Raw genomic sequence first — 17,000 nt, forward strand, 5'->3', positions numbered from 1 at the left:
TCCATTAAAGTGTAGGGTGGGCTTACAAGTCCAAATCTATTAATTAAAGGCCAAAGTCCAAGTAAGGATGCAATTAAATACATAAAGCCCAAGTAATTAACCACTAAACTTAGTTAGTTAAAAATGACTAATATTAATTAATCATGAATGTAAATAATATTCAAAAATATTATTCCTGAAAAGTACGCGTGTCACAAAGACTAGTCGGGCCAAGTAAAGTTAAGTACGATAACAAGTAAATGCATAAAAATACATTTAATAAGGCGCAAGTATTAATAATAAATATTAATAAATATACGTTGAAAATTCCATGGTTGTTACAATTGAACAATGGCATGGCAACATGGCAGTGGAAGCTTGACAATTCGGGGGAGTACAATTCAAGGTTAGTTTCGCGAAAAATCGATGAACTTATCATTGAAAGACCGGGGCATCCACAAGGTACAATGAAAAACAATTATATCCCACAAAAAATTGGTATATTTGTTTGGAGGGCCCTTCGTGGTAGAATTCCGACAAAAGTGGAACTCGACAAGCGTGGTGTAGACCTAGACAACATATTGTGTCCCATGTGTAATGATTTTGTCGAATCAATAGAGCACACTCTCTTAACATGTAAGATGGCGAAAGATGTGTGGCAAGCTATCTATAATTGGTGGGAATCGTCACCCCCCAATTCTAATAGCTTATCAGATTTCTTTTCCGGTTCGGGAAGAGGAAACTTGTCGGGAGTAAATAAAAAAAATTGGCAATCGATCGAATGGGTGACGGGATACTTTATTTGGAAAAATAGGAACTTAAAAGTATTCCGGAATGACCACTGGGCATATTCGAAAATTGTAAGTGATATCCAAGTTAAAACATTATAATGGTTGAAGAATCGCTCAAGACATAAATCAATCGACTGGATACAATGGCTTACAGGACCGAATTCATTGAGTTTCCCCTACAACAATAACCCGGGCTGAACCCTGGCTTCGATGTAGCTCGTTTTTTCTTTCCCACTGATCTAGCCTTGTAAATAATTTTCATGTGTATTGTCATTAGCACGTGTATAGCCCTCATGGCTCAACTGTGATCAGTTCTTGTACATCCTGTACAGTTTGTTTCTAATAAAAGTTGGCTTTTCCAAAAAAAAAAAAAAAAAAAAAAAAAAAATTATTCCTAACTATATAATTTTTTTTATGTTATTATGGGATTGAAGCTGTCAATATATATAACACAAAGTGAGAAATACATCATTTTTAATAGTTCAGGGACCAAAAGTTGATCTTTCTTCACATTAATTTTATTTAATCAAATTTTCTTTCTCTATCCACATAATCGCAAAAACACACCTTTAATGGCGCTTCTGCAATCCTCCGCTTCTTCATTCATCTCTCATTTCCCGGGGGTTTATTCCGTAAACTCTGTACGTTTATCTCCGACGTCCGGTAACAGAAACGGCAGTTTATCGGTGAGGGCGGAAGCAGCGGCAGGGATAGTGTTGGTGGAGAAATCGGAAGCGGATAAGGTTAATCGACTCAAAACATCATACATCGAAAAAATTGTTCCGTTGCTTAAGGATGAGTTTAATTACACCAACATTCATCAGGTATATAGTTATACAATTAGTTCTAAATTATTTGTAGTCTTCTTATTTAGCATGAATTGAATATTGCAATCGAGTATTGATTTTTTTTTTATTTAACACGAATATATATACGAATATATACCACAAAATGTAACACGAATATATATATCACGAAATGTCCTGAGCAGGACTCGAACCCTCAACCTCAAGGTTGTAATGGTGAACTCGATAACGCGAAGCCATTGTAAGGGTGCAATTGTGTATTGATGAATACGTATTATATTATTACATTCAGCTTATTAGACAACTATAATTGTATAAGGTTATGTTCTATTTATAGTTTAGGGATACTTAGTGTAATTACACCTTCTATATATAGAAGGCACAATACTCTGAATAATACACACAGAACTTACAAGTTCAATATCTCTCTTCCTCTATTCTATCCTCTATTACAGCTTAATGATGAAATTATTACATTGAGCATATATGAGGAATCATTGTCATGATAATTGGAAATGTGGTTAATGTATTATGATGAAGTCATCATTTTGACTATTTATCATGTTTGGTTGAAATTGGGAGTTTGATTACCTAATACTGGCTACTTTGCCTGAAATTGGCTACCGGGAAATATTTATTTGCATCCTTAATTTTGCTTGAAAATCAGGGGATAAATCTCAACTCTTGGATCAATATAATCAATGGCTAGGATTAAAAACGCGGGACAATCACATGTGAGTGGATCATACAATCACATGTGATTGTATAGATCTCAAGCAAAATTATGGATTCAAATGAATATTTCTCACATCTGCAGTACTTTTTAACTTTTGAGGTCAAATAAAGGATTCTTCAGATCAGACGTAGACATGTTCTTTTTTTTTGAGAAGGTACTTATATGATGAGTAGGTGCAGCTAGATTAACTTTAGAAAGATGATGAAATCAGCAGTGAGGATAGTTCATAACTTTATAACAATTGTAAATTCTGAACTTTTGAACTAGTCTATCTGACCTTACATGTTGCAGGGATCGAGTAACTCGATTTTGGTTGAACGTGTAATACTATTTCTTACATTATATCTTAGTGTCACACGGCTAAGAGAAAATTGGTGTATTTGTGGTGCGTCTGAATGAGTCTTTTTTTTAACAGATAATCAAGAATATGCAGTATGGATACACTAATTTTCAGCTGGACCAGCACTAATAATTCTATGTCATAGTTTACATCTATGATACCGAGTTTCCTTATCCCGGCCATGGATGGGATATTAATTAGTAATTGGCATCTTGAATTGGTACTTGGTACTTTGTCTATACGCAACCAATATACGTGTGGTACAAATTACTAATGAAAGAGACGATACTTTTTTGAATTCATCTATTTATGCGTTTTCTATGTTTTGTGTCTTTGGTTATGAATAGACAAGGCTTTCAATGCACCCTCACACGTGTGAATCCATCTATTGATTTGTTGGCCTCAGACTAGCCTGTATTCTAATTCAGGGATGTCTCTACCATTGTGCCATGCAACTTTTAAGTCTGTTGATAAATCATTCAGTTGATCTATTTCTGTGATGTTTTATGACGAAAATGTTGTTGTTCACCTATGATATAGCATATATGTATATGTATCTATTCATAGTGAATGTATTTTGGAATTGTGAAGCCTGAATAATCGCTAAGAAACTCTTTTTGATTTTGTTTGTGAAATTCGGTAGGTGCCGAAGGTTGACAAGATTGTGGTGAATTGTGGTATTGGTGATGCTGCACAGAACAGCAAAGGTCTTGATGCAGCCATAAATGACATGGCACTCATCACAGGACAAAGGCCTGTAAAAACAAAAGCCAAAAATCCGATTGCCACCTTTAAGATCAGAGAAAACCAAACGCTTGGAATCGCAGTCACCCTTAGAGGAAATGTGAGTTTCATGTAATAATCAATTATCATTCTTTTCCAAAGGATCATACCAATATGTTTCAAGCTCAAGTCGAAATAATTTCTATTTGATGTTTTTGGGTGGTTGTGACAGGTGATGTATGCGTTTCTTGACCGATTCATCAACTTGGGTCTTCCTAGAACTCGCGATTTTCAAGGTGTGAGTCCTAACAGTTTTGACGGGCATGGTAACTACAGTGTTGGATTAAAGGAACAAAGTGTGTTCCCTGAGCTAAGTTATGATGCCCTCGGGAAACCTAGGGGAATGGACGTTTGTATATCAACAACAGCTCAAACCGATAAAGAAGCTTATAAACTATTAGCATTAATGGGAATGCCATTTCGTGAGGGTTCTGGGCCCACAACGGTAGTCAAGAAGAAGAAGTTGAAATCTCATCATTTCAACACCAAGACCAAAGCTAAATCACGCAGATGATCCCCTCACGTGGTTAGCTATTTGTATAATTTGATTTTGTTGTAACTTGCATGAATTGTCGTACTAAATGTCGATCTGATGCATTTTTTGATTAATTATCATGCTGTCGGAATCAGGTATGTTGTTTATGTTAATTGTAGTTGTACCCTGGCACCCTGCTGTTACGATGTAATCTCTCAGGGGCTTGCTTCGCTTGCTTTTGTAGCTGTTTTCTATCGGATACTTGTACTTTATTTCTTAAAAGTTGTACATTGTGTTATGAAAATTTATATGCCTCTCTATCATATAATATATGGAGTAAATGAAGCGTTTCAGGATATCAACTGTTAACTTGTTTGCAGTTAGTTCGCTCTACGCCCTTTTAGGACCAGTACTTAACCTAGTACAAGCAATACATTACATATTAACAAACAACTTATCTCTTCAATTACCAAAGGACCTTTGGCCTAGCGGTATTGAGGAGCCCCTTTGACCTTGAGGTCAGCGGTATCGAGGAGCCCCTTGACCTTGAGGTCATGAGTTCGAGTCCTGTTTAGGACATTATCCGTGTAAAATTATGTACAGTACGTGAGTTTGTCGTTTAAAAAAAAACAGTCATTCTCCTTTTGAGTCATAATATAAGCTGGTAAGCCAACTAGTAAGGACTAAAGAGACGTCTCAATCGAACGTCAAAATCAAGTGACAAGTGATTTATCAAGCAAGATTTAGGCATGGTTGTAAAAGGCCCTGACTAGTTGGGATTTTGAAGTAGTCCGACTAGTCCCTGACTTGCCGATTTATTTGGTCAAAGTTAGTAAAAGTCAGGTTTAGGGTTCCCAAAGTCCGGATTTATTCGGTCAAAGTATGTCAAACAGAGTTAAAGTCAAAGTTGGTCAACGTCCGACTAATCCTGACTATCCTGCCACTTGTGCAACTAGTCCATGAGGTCTTGATAGACTAGTCCCGGCTAGTGATTTTTTAAAACCTTATCCGGATTCTCAATCAGAAGAACTAACTACTCATGGAGAAATCGAAAAATAACAAATTCAGGAATTTGGATTTGTTTGTACTTTTGAAAACTGGAAAGAACATTATGGTACGTAGTACAGTAATCCTGGGATCATGTCATAGTTGTCTAACTAGTATACATACATATATTAAACCTCTGCTGCATATATATTATATTACTGACTCAGTGAGTCGGGTCAGGGTTGAATTTAACAGACTCCCTCCAGATGAGCTCTTTGATATTCTCCTCGGTGCATGATGGCTGCTCGAAGTCAAAACTGAATGGCCTTGGGCAAACAGGCTCCTCGTTGATATCGTGAAGGGGTGCTAGGTATGGGTGACTAAGAGCCTCGTCAACTGTAAAATCATGAAAATGAAAAAAATATTATAATGCGATTATGAACTTTTTGATAGTTTTATGGGCGAACTAATTAGACGCATACTACAAAATATGGCATAAGGAAAATGAATAATAACTGAATTTTATGTTTAAAGAGTGTTCAACGATTTGGGTAATACTCGTTATAAATCCAACACCAAAATCATAATATCTGTATAATACAATTCAGAACGTAAATATAAAATTCTACTAAAAAAACTTGCAACGATTTGGGAAATCGTATAAGTAGTGAAGCAGGCTTTATACCTGTAATACGCCTATTTGGGTCAAAGACAAGCATCTTTTCGAGCAAATCCAGAGCTCCAGGAGACTTATCTGGGAATCTAGCAGAGAATTGTTGCTTTGGATACTGAGGAAGTTGTCGTACATATCTTCGTGCATTATCACTTCTTAGAAATCCAAGACTCGCGTCGTCTGGTGAACCTATCAGCTATACCCAAAAATATAGAAAATAAATAACAAATAAAAACCAATTAAAAAAAGTAAGTCCCACTGAATGTTGAACTATTCAGCACCATACCATATGTCATTCAACTATTCAGCACCATATGTCATTCACTATTCAGAGCTCGGAAACAAAAGCGCTAAATGCTGAATAGTTTAGCATTCAGCGTTGGACTATTCAATTAAGAGGTAATCAAATGCAGGTGTGAGTAATTAATTCATTATTACCTCTGTGATGAGCCTAAGTTGATGAACATAATCTTTTCCTGGGAACAATGGTTGTCTGGTCATGATTTCACCAAAAATGCAACCGACTGACCAGATGTCAATTGCTGCTGTGTACTCTGAGCAATTTAAGAGTAACTCTGGGGCCCGGTACCACCGAGTAACGACATACTCGGTCATGAAGTCTGTTTCAGATGTTGTCCTTGCAAGTCCGAAATCTCCGATTTTTAGGTCGCAATTAGCATTAAGAAGCAAGTTGCTGGGTTTTAGATCACGATGCAAGACGTGTGCTGAATGAACATACTTGAGTCCTCTAAGTATTTGATAAAGAAAATACTGCATACCAAATGTCAAAGCATAAATCAAAAATAAATCAACATCCACTAGCAAACATTACACGTTTTATGGGATAAGATCTGTCCTAAACATTTGACTAGTTTTGGCTTGAACCCATTTTGGCATGTTACCCAACCTGCTAACCTGGAACATTTTAATTTCATATATGCATACCAAAATGATTATAATTCCAGCAGTTGGAAACTATGGAGTAAATTATTTGGAGAAACTGTAGACAAAATCATCTAACACGATATGCTTAATCTGAGCACTCTAATTTATAGGGGTAATAAATAATTGGAGCTGAATGTAAAGATAGGCATCTAGAGAGTAAGGAAAAGCCGTTACCCGACAGTGATCATCAGCCAAAGGTTGATTAGAGCGTATAATCTGATGAAGATCAGTGTCCATTAACTCATAAACGATGTATACATCATTGAAATTTTCCTTCTGTGGAGGCCGTATGATGTCTTTGATTGCAATTACCTGCAGCATTTAACACCACACAAAAGATTGTAAATGTGTATAACAAATTTAGATATTAAACAAACTGGTTAGTTAAAAAAGTGATAGTTAAAAAGGTGATCAAACATTCAAATGTGAATCAGTAAGCATCTGTGAAAATCCGAACGTGCCAAAAATCTTCAAATATCTTTATCTTTATGTGTTTATCAATAACTAGAAACGAATAACAAGATACTTCATACAATCAAGCACAACATCAGTAATCAAGCTTACGTTTTCATGATCCATGTGGCGGAGAAGCTTGATCTCTCTTAAAGTCCGTTTGGCATCAATTCTGTTGTCAAATGCATTACCAATTTTCTTAATAGCAACTTCTTCACGTGTCTCAGCATTCATTGCAGCACTGTAGTAAAAAAAGGATGTTACTATTTTGTGAAATAGAGTATTATATGAAAATAACCTAATCGCAACCAACCATCAAAACCAATACAATCTAGAGGTACATCACTTTACACTAATTTAAATGCCATCACTCATAAGTTAAATAGGTTGGTAATATGAACTTCAAATGGTCATATTTGTTAGTTATATTTTGATTAGAAGGAAAAATGGAGTTTTGTCCCACATTGGTAGAAGAGTGAAGTTGGAGGTGAACTCCTTGGCTATAAAAGGAGGCCATGAGATTACTTCCAAATTGCATCAATCAATACACTTTAAGTATTTGATTATTTCGTTCTTTCTTACCTTTGTTTGGGAGTTGTATTAGTTAAATATTTTGGAGAGTGTAGTTGGCTTAAGAGAGTCGTCTATATCATTGTAACAAATTGTGATATAGTGTATTTCTTTCTTTGAGGGCCGGTGGTTTTTCTCCTGTTTTGGAGTTTCCACGTTAAATCTTGTGTTGTGTATTGTTCTTATTTCTTTACTATTATTGTTGGGCTGGGTGGTGGGAATTAGTGAGACCGTAATTTCCCAACAACTGGTATCAGAGCGTCAGGTTTGACGGGGGTCTCGGTTATAGGAGTCGGAGTATGCTCTGTGGTTGCCACGGGAGTGGATCGTCCACATCAGAAACGAGTTCTATTGATCGTATAGGGTATCTGGTTAGACAATATTTTTCTGATTCGTAGTAATAGTTGGATTTGTTAGTGGCGAGTTGTGGATTTCCGATTTAAAGGGTCCTGGCTACCTGCTACATCTTTTGGCTATTCGAAACGTGAGCAAAATCAGAGAAAGTATTGTTTATAGGATACGGATACGATGTCGAAGTTCAGTCCAATGAGGTTTGATGTAGAGAAATTTGATGGGATGATCAATTTTGGCTTATGGCAGGTTCAAGTCAAGGATGTGTTGATTCAGTCCGGGTTACACAAGGCATTGAAAGGTAAACCCACCTTTGTTCCCGGCAGTGATTCTAGCAGTAAGTTCGATGAAGAAGAATGGGATGATATGGATTTGAGGGCAGCAAGTGCGATTCGTTTGTGTCTTGCAAAGAACGTGCTTGCAAATGTGCACGGGTTATCAACGGCAAAGGAGCTTTGGGTTAAACTAGAGCAGTTGTACCAGGGCAAGGGCATCTCAAATCGGTTGTGTCTTAAAGAACAATTTCATACTCTGCGTATGGATGGGGGTTCAAAGATTTCAGATCATTTAAGTATTCTTAACGGTATTGTTTCAGAACTGGAGGCTATTGGAGTTAAAACGGATGATGAAGATAAAGTTTTGAGGTTGATATTATCTTTATCATCGTCTTATGAACACATGAAAACTATTTTGATGTATGGGAAGAAAACTCTGAAGTTTGAAGACGTTACTAGCAAGCTCCTATCCGAGGAGAAAAGACTGGAAGGTAACGGGGTCTCGTCATCAGGAGATACGATAGTGTTGTGTTCGGATAGGCGAAAGAGAAACTCTGGGAAGAATCTGGTATGCTGGAGGTGCGGGAAGACTGGGCATGTAAGAGTTAATTGTCCAGGTGGAGCTAATCCGGCAAATGGCTCCAAAGACGCTAACATTGTCTCCATTGTTACGGAGAGTGACGAATTCCTCTGAAGTCACACCATCTTCATTGTGTGTCCGCGCCACCATGGAAAGGGATGTTCGTTAGCGGTTCAACAATTGCACATGGGCATTGGTTTGGCATTGATGCAAGTTGTGTGGTGGAAACTGATGTTGTAGCTGATGAAACTTCCAGGGAAAGCCAAACAGGAAGTTGCACCATAAAGTTTCAGCTGGTTGTTCAACAACTTGTGCCGAGGTGAAATGCTTGGAATGTGATATTCTAAGTGCTATACTCTTAATGGTGGAGTATGATAATTCTTGTTAAGAGTTATGATTGTCTGTGATGACAATGATTGTCGGTTTAGACAATGTTCGGTAAAGATGCAAGTTTTGTCTCTTGGGAGATAATGTCAACGGCATGAAGATGAGGATCTTGAAGTTGTCGTCGAGGAAGCGTCTACATCGGTTATCTTTGCAATGTGGAAGCATGATTATTTTCTTCTATCCAAAAGATAGAGATTTGTTAGTTATATTTTGGTTAGAAGGAAAAATGGAGTTTTGTCCCACATTGGTAGAAGAGTGAAGTTGGAGGTGAACTCCTTGACTATAAAAGGAGGCCATGAGATTACTTCCAAATTGCACCAATCAATACACTTTAAGTATTTGATTATTTCTTTCTTTCTTACCCTTGTTTGAGAGTTGTATTAGTTAAATATTTTAGAGAGTGTAGTTGGCTTAAGAGAGTCGTCTATATCATTGTAACAATTTATGATATAGTGTATTTCTCTCTTTGGGGGCCGGTGGTTTTTCTCCTATTTTGGAGTTTCCACGTTAAATCTTGTGTTGTGTATTGTTCTTATTTCTTTACTATTATTGTTGGGCTGGGTGGTGAGAATTAGTGAGACCGTAATTTCCCAACAATATTAACAAAAATTCCTCCATGCTTAAACAAAGTTACATTAATTCAAAGATCTAATTTAGAAACATAGAATTATGAAGTCAAATTGTAAACATTCACAAACTCAATTACAACATATGATAGTCACATAATTTATTAAACGTTACCATACCAATTTAAGACCTAAATCACTCACGAAATGATTCAAATTCACCATTTCCAGATCACAGCTTTAATCACAATAATTAATAAGACAAAATCAATACATACAATACAATAGTTCATAATCAAACAACAACGAGGAATTTGATTAACTAATTTCATACCAGACGATACCGTAAGCACCTCTACCAACAGGACGAATCGGAGGTACGTATTTTCTGGAAACTTCGAATAGGTTGCCGTACACATTGTATTGAACGTAACGGCCACCGTGTGTAATTATTCCTTTAATATGAGTTTGTTGATGCTGTTGCTCATGTGTAGTAGTATTAGTTGAACTTGATTCCATCACAGACATGATTGTATGAATCTATCTATCTATATCTATATATATATGTATCATCTATATTTAGTATGTATGGATAAACTATAATAGAAGGAGAAGAAGAAATAAAATTGGATTTTGACATTTCAAAAAGAAATGTAATAGTATGACAACTTTTTAACTGTAAAATATTAAAAAGGGTGTATGGAAATCCGTGAAGAAATTTATTTACTTTAATTTCAAACCTTTTTATACTTTGATTTTGACTTTAAACCATACACCTGGATCCGCCCCATCTCCTTAGCTTTACATATTTAACAAAATAATAAAATATGTTAGTAGAAATTTATGATTTTACACTAAATTCTCGAGGTTTTTTAGAGTGCAAAGGAAAAAAAAACGGACTCAGTTATTTTTGAGATTTTAAGCGATTTTTTTTTTTTTTTTTTTTAAACGAAAAAAAATACACTGTGTTTTTTGACAAAAATATCCATGTATTGAGACAAGCATATATGTCACTCTATGATTTTGTAATGCATCTTGATAACGGGATGAGTGTTGACATGTGTAATGTGTTATCCTCTATGTATTGACATTTGTCTAACTAAATGGCGTATGTTATTAGATATCTGTAATCTGGATATCTTATAATAATAGCATGATTGGTGACGTATAAAATCATGTACACCCCATGTCAATTCCTTGCAATTAAACAGTTTAAAAGGTTACAGCATAAAACCAACCTCATAATAACTCATACTCCGAATATATATTGGTCATGTTGTTAAACGTATATACATCTTAAATAAAAATGTTCATTTTTTACCAATAATCTGGAAAATTTCATCTATTTATCCACTTATTAAAATACTTATTTGGAATAAAGATAGGGAAAAATGTCGGTTCATGGACAAATTGTAGTGGTACAGCTGCAATTTTCAAAAAAATCAAAAATTAGCTGGTTAAATGGGTCCATCACCTCCTCAACCCAATCAAATTCACCACTTTTTACTCTAAAAGAAGATGCTTGCTTTGCTTCTTTCGGGTCCCTTTGCAACTTCAATCTTGTTATTCCTTTTTATTTATTTATTTTTTTCATTCAGCCAAAGTATACAACAGCAAGAATAAGATGCTTCAACTTACAGTATATATCAGATTCTACAATCATCTCATGCCTGAACTTTTTCATCTTGGTCAGATTTAAGTGTTGTAAATATCATCATATGCTATAGCCTTGGGCAGTGTTCGATTGCCTTGCCTCTTAATTTAATGACTCACACTTATTGCTAAAAAAATTTTGTAACATCCGAATGACAAGAAAATGTGTATTGAACCATCTTACCATCTTGACTTACCAAATAACAACGTACTTATACTTTTATTTATATAAAAAGTTAATACGATAAATTTTACATCTTTAATAATTCAAAGCCAAAAACCAATCAGAATCTATGAATCATTCATATTTTTAACCGTTTAATCATTCTGATTTATAAAATACAACTGTTTCAGTCTAGAGTACAGGCTAAATAACAATTGTGCTTTAAATCTCTAAAAAGATAATGGATAAAAGAATAAAGAATTAATTATTTCAGTAGTAACAGAATGTATTTTCTAGTGGTATAGGTTTCATGAATCAAACAAAAGAATATATGATCATATAATAGCTTTAACAGATTAACATATTACAGAATAAAAAAAAAACAAAAAAAAAAACAAAAAGAATGGTTAATATAGAGTAACAGATTATAAGCTTGAAAGAATTTGCAGACCTCAGACCCCTATGGTCACACAAGTAATTGTTGGGTTATCTCCATCTATGATTCCTGCTGCTATCACCACCTTCACTTGTATCATAATCCCTTTCAACTGATTGTTTATCGTTTATTCTATTATTATTATTATTATTATTATTATTATTATTGTCAACCTTAAAATCACGATTGGAACGAGACGGCTCTCTTCTTTCCTGCAAAAAAACAAAGCCAATAAACAATGTTGTAATATTAGTTTGGTTTTAAGGACATCTTAAAACGAAATAGTCCCCGCCAGGATAGCCTGTTGGTTCAGGGACATGCGTCGGGGACATGCAGTATAAAATAGATGTCATGATTCAATCTAGCCATGAGACCGGTCAATGAAAGTCGTCAGATGGTGGCCAGTTTTACTTTTTTTTAATGGCATACAACAATAGTGCTGTTTGTTTTTTAAGATGTTTTTGTCTGAAGATCTGCGAACCACGTCTGTAGATAAGATGTGGCCTGAAGGTCTGTATGCTGAACACTGAAGACTGTTTGTTTTTATGTCTGCTAAATATAATTTAAAATTAAAATCTTAAATTATTAAAAAATAAATTTTTTAATTTTTATATAAAAAACATGGATTATGGAGTATTACACAATAATTATAATTATAAGGGTTGGTGGCTTTTGTCAAACATGTTACCACTCATCCCATTATTCTGTATTTATCCCAATTATATTAATATACATACTACCCACCTACCCAATTATCATCATCTAAACCCAGAAAAGATATATACTCCGATGTCATCTCTAATATCCCCGATGTCATAATCTAATATCTAATTGAAACTAGATATGTATCAACTAGTTCTAAATCATCATCAGCGCCTTCATCATCTCAAAAGATCTTTCACATCATCTAATCGAAATAATCAGCAACTTCAAAGTGGGTTTTGTACACTTGAAGGTGGTTTTCCGGCGAAGGTGGTTTAAGCGGTGGTTAAATCTGTACACTTGAAGGCTTAATCTGAGATGCAAATGAGACACCCAGTACACTTCTTTTGTTCAGGTTGTTTATGAAATTGATTTGTATCAAATTGTTCATCAAATGGATAAGATTTTGATTTTTGTGGCATGAAATTAATTATGAAAATATGTGTGTGGTGTTTTGGAGTAATTGTAGCCGTGAAGTTTTGTGAATTTTGGAAGAGAAGGAATAATGTCTTATAATTTGAGAAGCAGTAGTTTAGAGCCGCAGAGTTGAAGACATTTTAAGATCTTATATTGTCTTATGTCTTCTAAAAAACAAACCGTCTTAAATGAAAACGTCTGCCCGCCCGCAAACATAACCTATAATAAGGTCTAGAGAAAACAAACAGCACCAAAGTTAAGCACTTTTTTAGTAGTTAACTAGTTATCATAACAATATGTAATTAACATCTAAAAGATTCCTCTATATTGTCATTTACTATGTCATTATTTATCATTACAAATTTTTAACAGAATACAAACAATACATCTATGTTGTCTTTTACTTTTAGACAGATAATCAAACATCTTCATTAAACTATGTGCACTAGCCAAATGTCATAAACATATTATATTGAATTAGATCCTTAAAGTTCATCATACATGAATCCTTCATGTAATTTAATAATGGTCAAACGATACAGTTGAACCATGGTATCATTCAATACATTTATTTAGACAAAGGGGGTGTGCTACATATGGCGAATATTGCTAATATTCCAATAATTAAAATTAAGGGAATATTAAGTCGGGCCCAACAAGACAACTGTCTCGATTGTGACTTGTAAGTTCATATGAAATTATTTCGAGCAAGACTATTTTTCATGTAGGCCTATTGATTATCCACAACCTCATAACTGAAAGTGACAACTGGAAGAACAATACTTACAGAGGGAAACAATAAGTCATCGGCTTCAAGCATGTGAAGTACGTGTCCCATTTTTGGTCTTTTTTGTGCATCTGGATCTACACATCGAAGAGCCACTAATAGTATACGTTTTAACGCTTTTGAAGATGGCATCTCGGGCAACTTAGGATCAACCACCTCATCAGATTTACGATTTCCAACCATTGTTTTTAACCATTCCACTAAATTCACCTACAATTTTTAGCAAATCGTTGTAACTTGAAACGGAGACGAGTTTCCAAATGTAATTGAGATGTTTCAGGTTTTATACTAACCTCGCCTTGTGATCGACCATAATCAACTGGATTTCTCCCAGTAATTATCTCCATAATAAGTATTCCAAAACTATACACGTCACTCTTTTCGGTCAACATTCCTGTGCAAGCATATTCTGGTGCAACATATCTGAAAAACAATAACTCATCCGTTTAATATGTATTTTATGTGTCCAATATTTGGTACAATTCACAAAAATTTGAATTTACTTTGAAGTTAAACGAGAATGAGATCTAAACAATCAAGCAAACTTACCCAAATGTCCCCATTACACGAGTAGTGACGTAACTAGTATCTGAACCTAGAAGCTTAGCAAGCCCAAAGTCGGAAACTTTAGAATTCCATTGACGATCAAGTAATATATTGCTGGACTTGATATCCCGATGGACTACCTTTGGTTCGAGACCCTCGTGAAGATATGCCAAACTGTAACAAATATTATTATAGAATATATAAACAAACAAGTTATATTGGCTTGATTTTAAACAAGTAAAAAAAAAAAAAGAAAAAAAAATTACCCCTTCGCAGTTCCCTGAATGATATTCATACGAATACTCCACGTTAGAGGACTAACATCCCCGACGTCCCCATGAAGCCACTGGTCCAGATTACCATTGTCTACATATTCATATACTAGCATTCTGAAAAGAATAATAAAAAAGAAAAAAAACAGAAACATTTTTAATAACTAAAGCATTAGGCTTACAATTCACTAGTCTGTGTCATATTTGGTTTTCTTCTTCTAAAAATCATACAAAAATATTCACGAATACACCAAAATTCTATTAAATCATACCAAGATAGCCTAGTGGTTGTGATCGAGGTCTGTCTCAGGTTCGAAACTCACTAGCAACATATATTAGGGTGGCCAGAAAAAAAAAGGTCGCGAACGGTCACGGGATAACTCGGTTAGGCCGCGTAGATCTGAGTAAAAATACTATTACACGTTTACCTACCAAAATCCTATTAAAACTTGCGAATATAGACAAATTGCTAACCGAAACGATCATATAGCATTATCATTCGATCATTTCCAACAATTCTAATAGTGTATACGTGGGTAATCATAAATCTAAAAAGTATAATAACACGCCCCTCTAAACGGTAAACCATTACCTATAGGCTCCTTCAACGCAATATCCAAGCAGGCGAACCAGATTCTTATGCCGAACACGCCCAATTGCTTCTACCTCTACTTTAAACTCCCTTTCAGCCTGTCCCCTAAGTTACAAAATTCATTTAATCACATGATAATCATGAGAAACACATAAACGAAAACAATAATTAAGTAACAAATTTTTAGTACATACTATTAATTAATTTTATTACCTATTATTTAATAAATTTTTAACTGCCACACGAGTATTATCCTCTAAAATACCGCTATACACAATTCCATAACCACCTTCACCAATTACATTCCCATCATCTAATCCATTAGTTGCAGCTTCAAGTTCCCTAAGTGTATACCACCGGCCCCACCCTAAATGCGAAACTTGCGGCAACGACGGATAACCGCCATTACTACCGCCACCGCCGTGCGACGCCGTATCATTACTCGTAGCCCTACTTTCACCGCTTGATTGCCGATCGGAGAAAACCACACGGTGTTCTGATTTCCCTATGTCAATTTGAATCTCCGGTACCGACATCCGGTGATCCACGGCGGCTGCCGATGACTCGCGATGCACGATCTCTTGTATTTCTTTTGATTTTGTTGGAGTTAGGGGTTTGATTGATTTTTTGCCGGAATTGGTGTGGCGCCGGCGAGAGGTTATGCATATAGAGAGGAGGAATAGGAAGAGGACGATAATTGCTCCGACGAATATTCCGACGACGGTCCGTAGCGGGAGACCGAAGATTGATGTAGGTTTTGAAAGCTCATTGTTTATAAATGATTTATCGAAGATTGACATTTCAGTGTAAGTAAGTTGGATAGCAGAGAGGGTGTTTAGGTTGGCCGGAAACTGAGTAATGTTTTTTTTTTTTTTTTTTTTCCGGCGAGTGTGTGTTAATGGTGAATGTGTGTGAAAGAGGAGCGTGTAGAGTGTTGGATTGGTATGGGGTGTGGTGGTTTCCAATTATTGTCCAGGTAAGGACTTAACGTTTAGGTAAGTGATAGTTTGGTCCTAAAATGACTTAAATACCTTGTTTATAGTATAAATTTTTATAAATATTATCAAATTATCAATTTAATTGTCTTACTTATTATGTATCTATGAACACATTTTTTTAAGACATAAGATAAAATAATGTTTTATTATATTTGCAATCTCACATAATTAGACAGAAGTAAGTTATATAGCAGACATAAAAAGAAACAGTCTTTATTATTCAGTATACAGACTTTTAGATCGCAACTTCTTTACAAACATAATCTTTAGATCTTTAGACGAAAACATCTTAAAAAACAAACAGCACCTCCAATTCTTGATTTTCTTAATAAGGAAAGTGTTAACCTTAGTCTTCTCAGAAGTTAGAACAATAGCATTCGATAACTAATAATAATTTCATATTTAAAACTCTTTTTTTCATGAATATATTATCTTCTCACATTTAATTACATAAAGCAAACTTTTAATAGGAAAATAAACACATCGTAATTGAATAAAAGAATGCTTAACAATTACCCTAGTGACTATAGTTCACATTGTCCTTATCCATATTGTTATTGTTTTCTTTTGTTTTAAATGCTTTATCATTTTACCTTTCTTGTCCACAACCTAAATCTTGATACCGACACTTAGATGGTTAAATACTCATCAAGTCCACTGAATATTCATCTAATTAGTACATTTAATTAATGATTGATATAGACGATTTAAAAAAGTGAATATGAATGTATCTAATG

The 17,000-nt window shown here is 35.0% G+C and overlaps 3 protein-coding genes across 3 annotated transcripts; 1 reads left to right on the forward strand and 2 right to left on the reverse strand.

Moving 5' to 3' along the window:
* Positions 1 to 1,334: 1,334 nt before the first annotated feature.
* On the forward strand, positions 1,335 to 4,229 carry LOC139855815 (large ribosomal subunit protein uL5c-like). Its single transcript, XM_071845057.1, has 3 exons — positions 1,335 to 1,594; positions 3,296 to 3,496; positions 3,608 to 4,229. Exons 1-3 carry the CDS (start codon positions 1,343 to 1,345, stop codon positions 3,947 to 3,949), a joined length of 795 nt encoding a protein of 264 aa, XP_071701158.1. The 5' UTR covers positions 1,335 to 1,342; the 3' UTR covers positions 3,950 to 4,229.
* A 754-nt stretch (positions 4,230 to 4,983) lies between these two features.
* LOC139855814 (mitogen-activated protein kinase homolog MMK2-like) lies at positions 4,984 to 10,453 on the reverse strand. The gene is made up of 6 exons (XM_071845056.1): positions 10,032 to 10,453; positions 7,080 to 7,209; positions 6,690 to 6,827; positions 6,009 to 6,341; positions 5,583 to 5,766; positions 4,984 to 5,293 (listed from the first exon to the last, which is right to left on the reverse strand). Exons 1-6 carry the CDS (start codon positions 10,223 to 10,225, stop codon positions 5,121 to 5,123), a joined length of 1,152 nt encoding a protein of 383 aa, XP_071701157.1. The 5' UTR covers positions 10,226 to 10,453; the 3' UTR covers positions 4,984 to 5,120.
* A 1,450-nt stretch (positions 10,454 to 11,903) lies between these two features.
* LOC139855813 (probable serine/threonine-protein kinase At1g01540) lies at positions 11,904 to 16,156 on the reverse strand. The gene is made up of 7 exons (XM_071845055.1): positions 15,479 to 16,156; positions 15,266 to 15,370; positions 14,668 to 14,790; positions 14,405 to 14,575; positions 14,149 to 14,278; positions 13,856 to 14,065; positions 11,904 to 12,161 (listed from the first exon to the last, which is right to left on the reverse strand). Exons 1-7 carry the CDS (start codon positions 16,063 to 16,065, stop codon positions 12,000 to 12,002), a joined length of 1,488 nt encoding a protein of 495 aa, XP_071701156.1. The 5' UTR covers positions 16,066 to 16,156; the 3' UTR covers positions 11,904 to 11,999.
* Between the last annotated feature and the right edge of the window lie 844 nt (positions 16,157 to 17,000).

The sequence above is a fragment of the Rutidosis leptorrhynchoides genome, chromosome 6 (assembly GCF_046630445.1).
Source record: "Rutidosis leptorrhynchoides isolate AG116_Rl617_1_P2 chromosome 6, CSIRO_AGI_Rlap_v1, whole genome shotgun sequence".
Taxonomy (NCBI): Eukaryota; Viridiplantae; Streptophyta; class Magnoliopsida; order Asterales; family Asteraceae; genus Rutidosis; species Rutidosis leptorrhynchoides.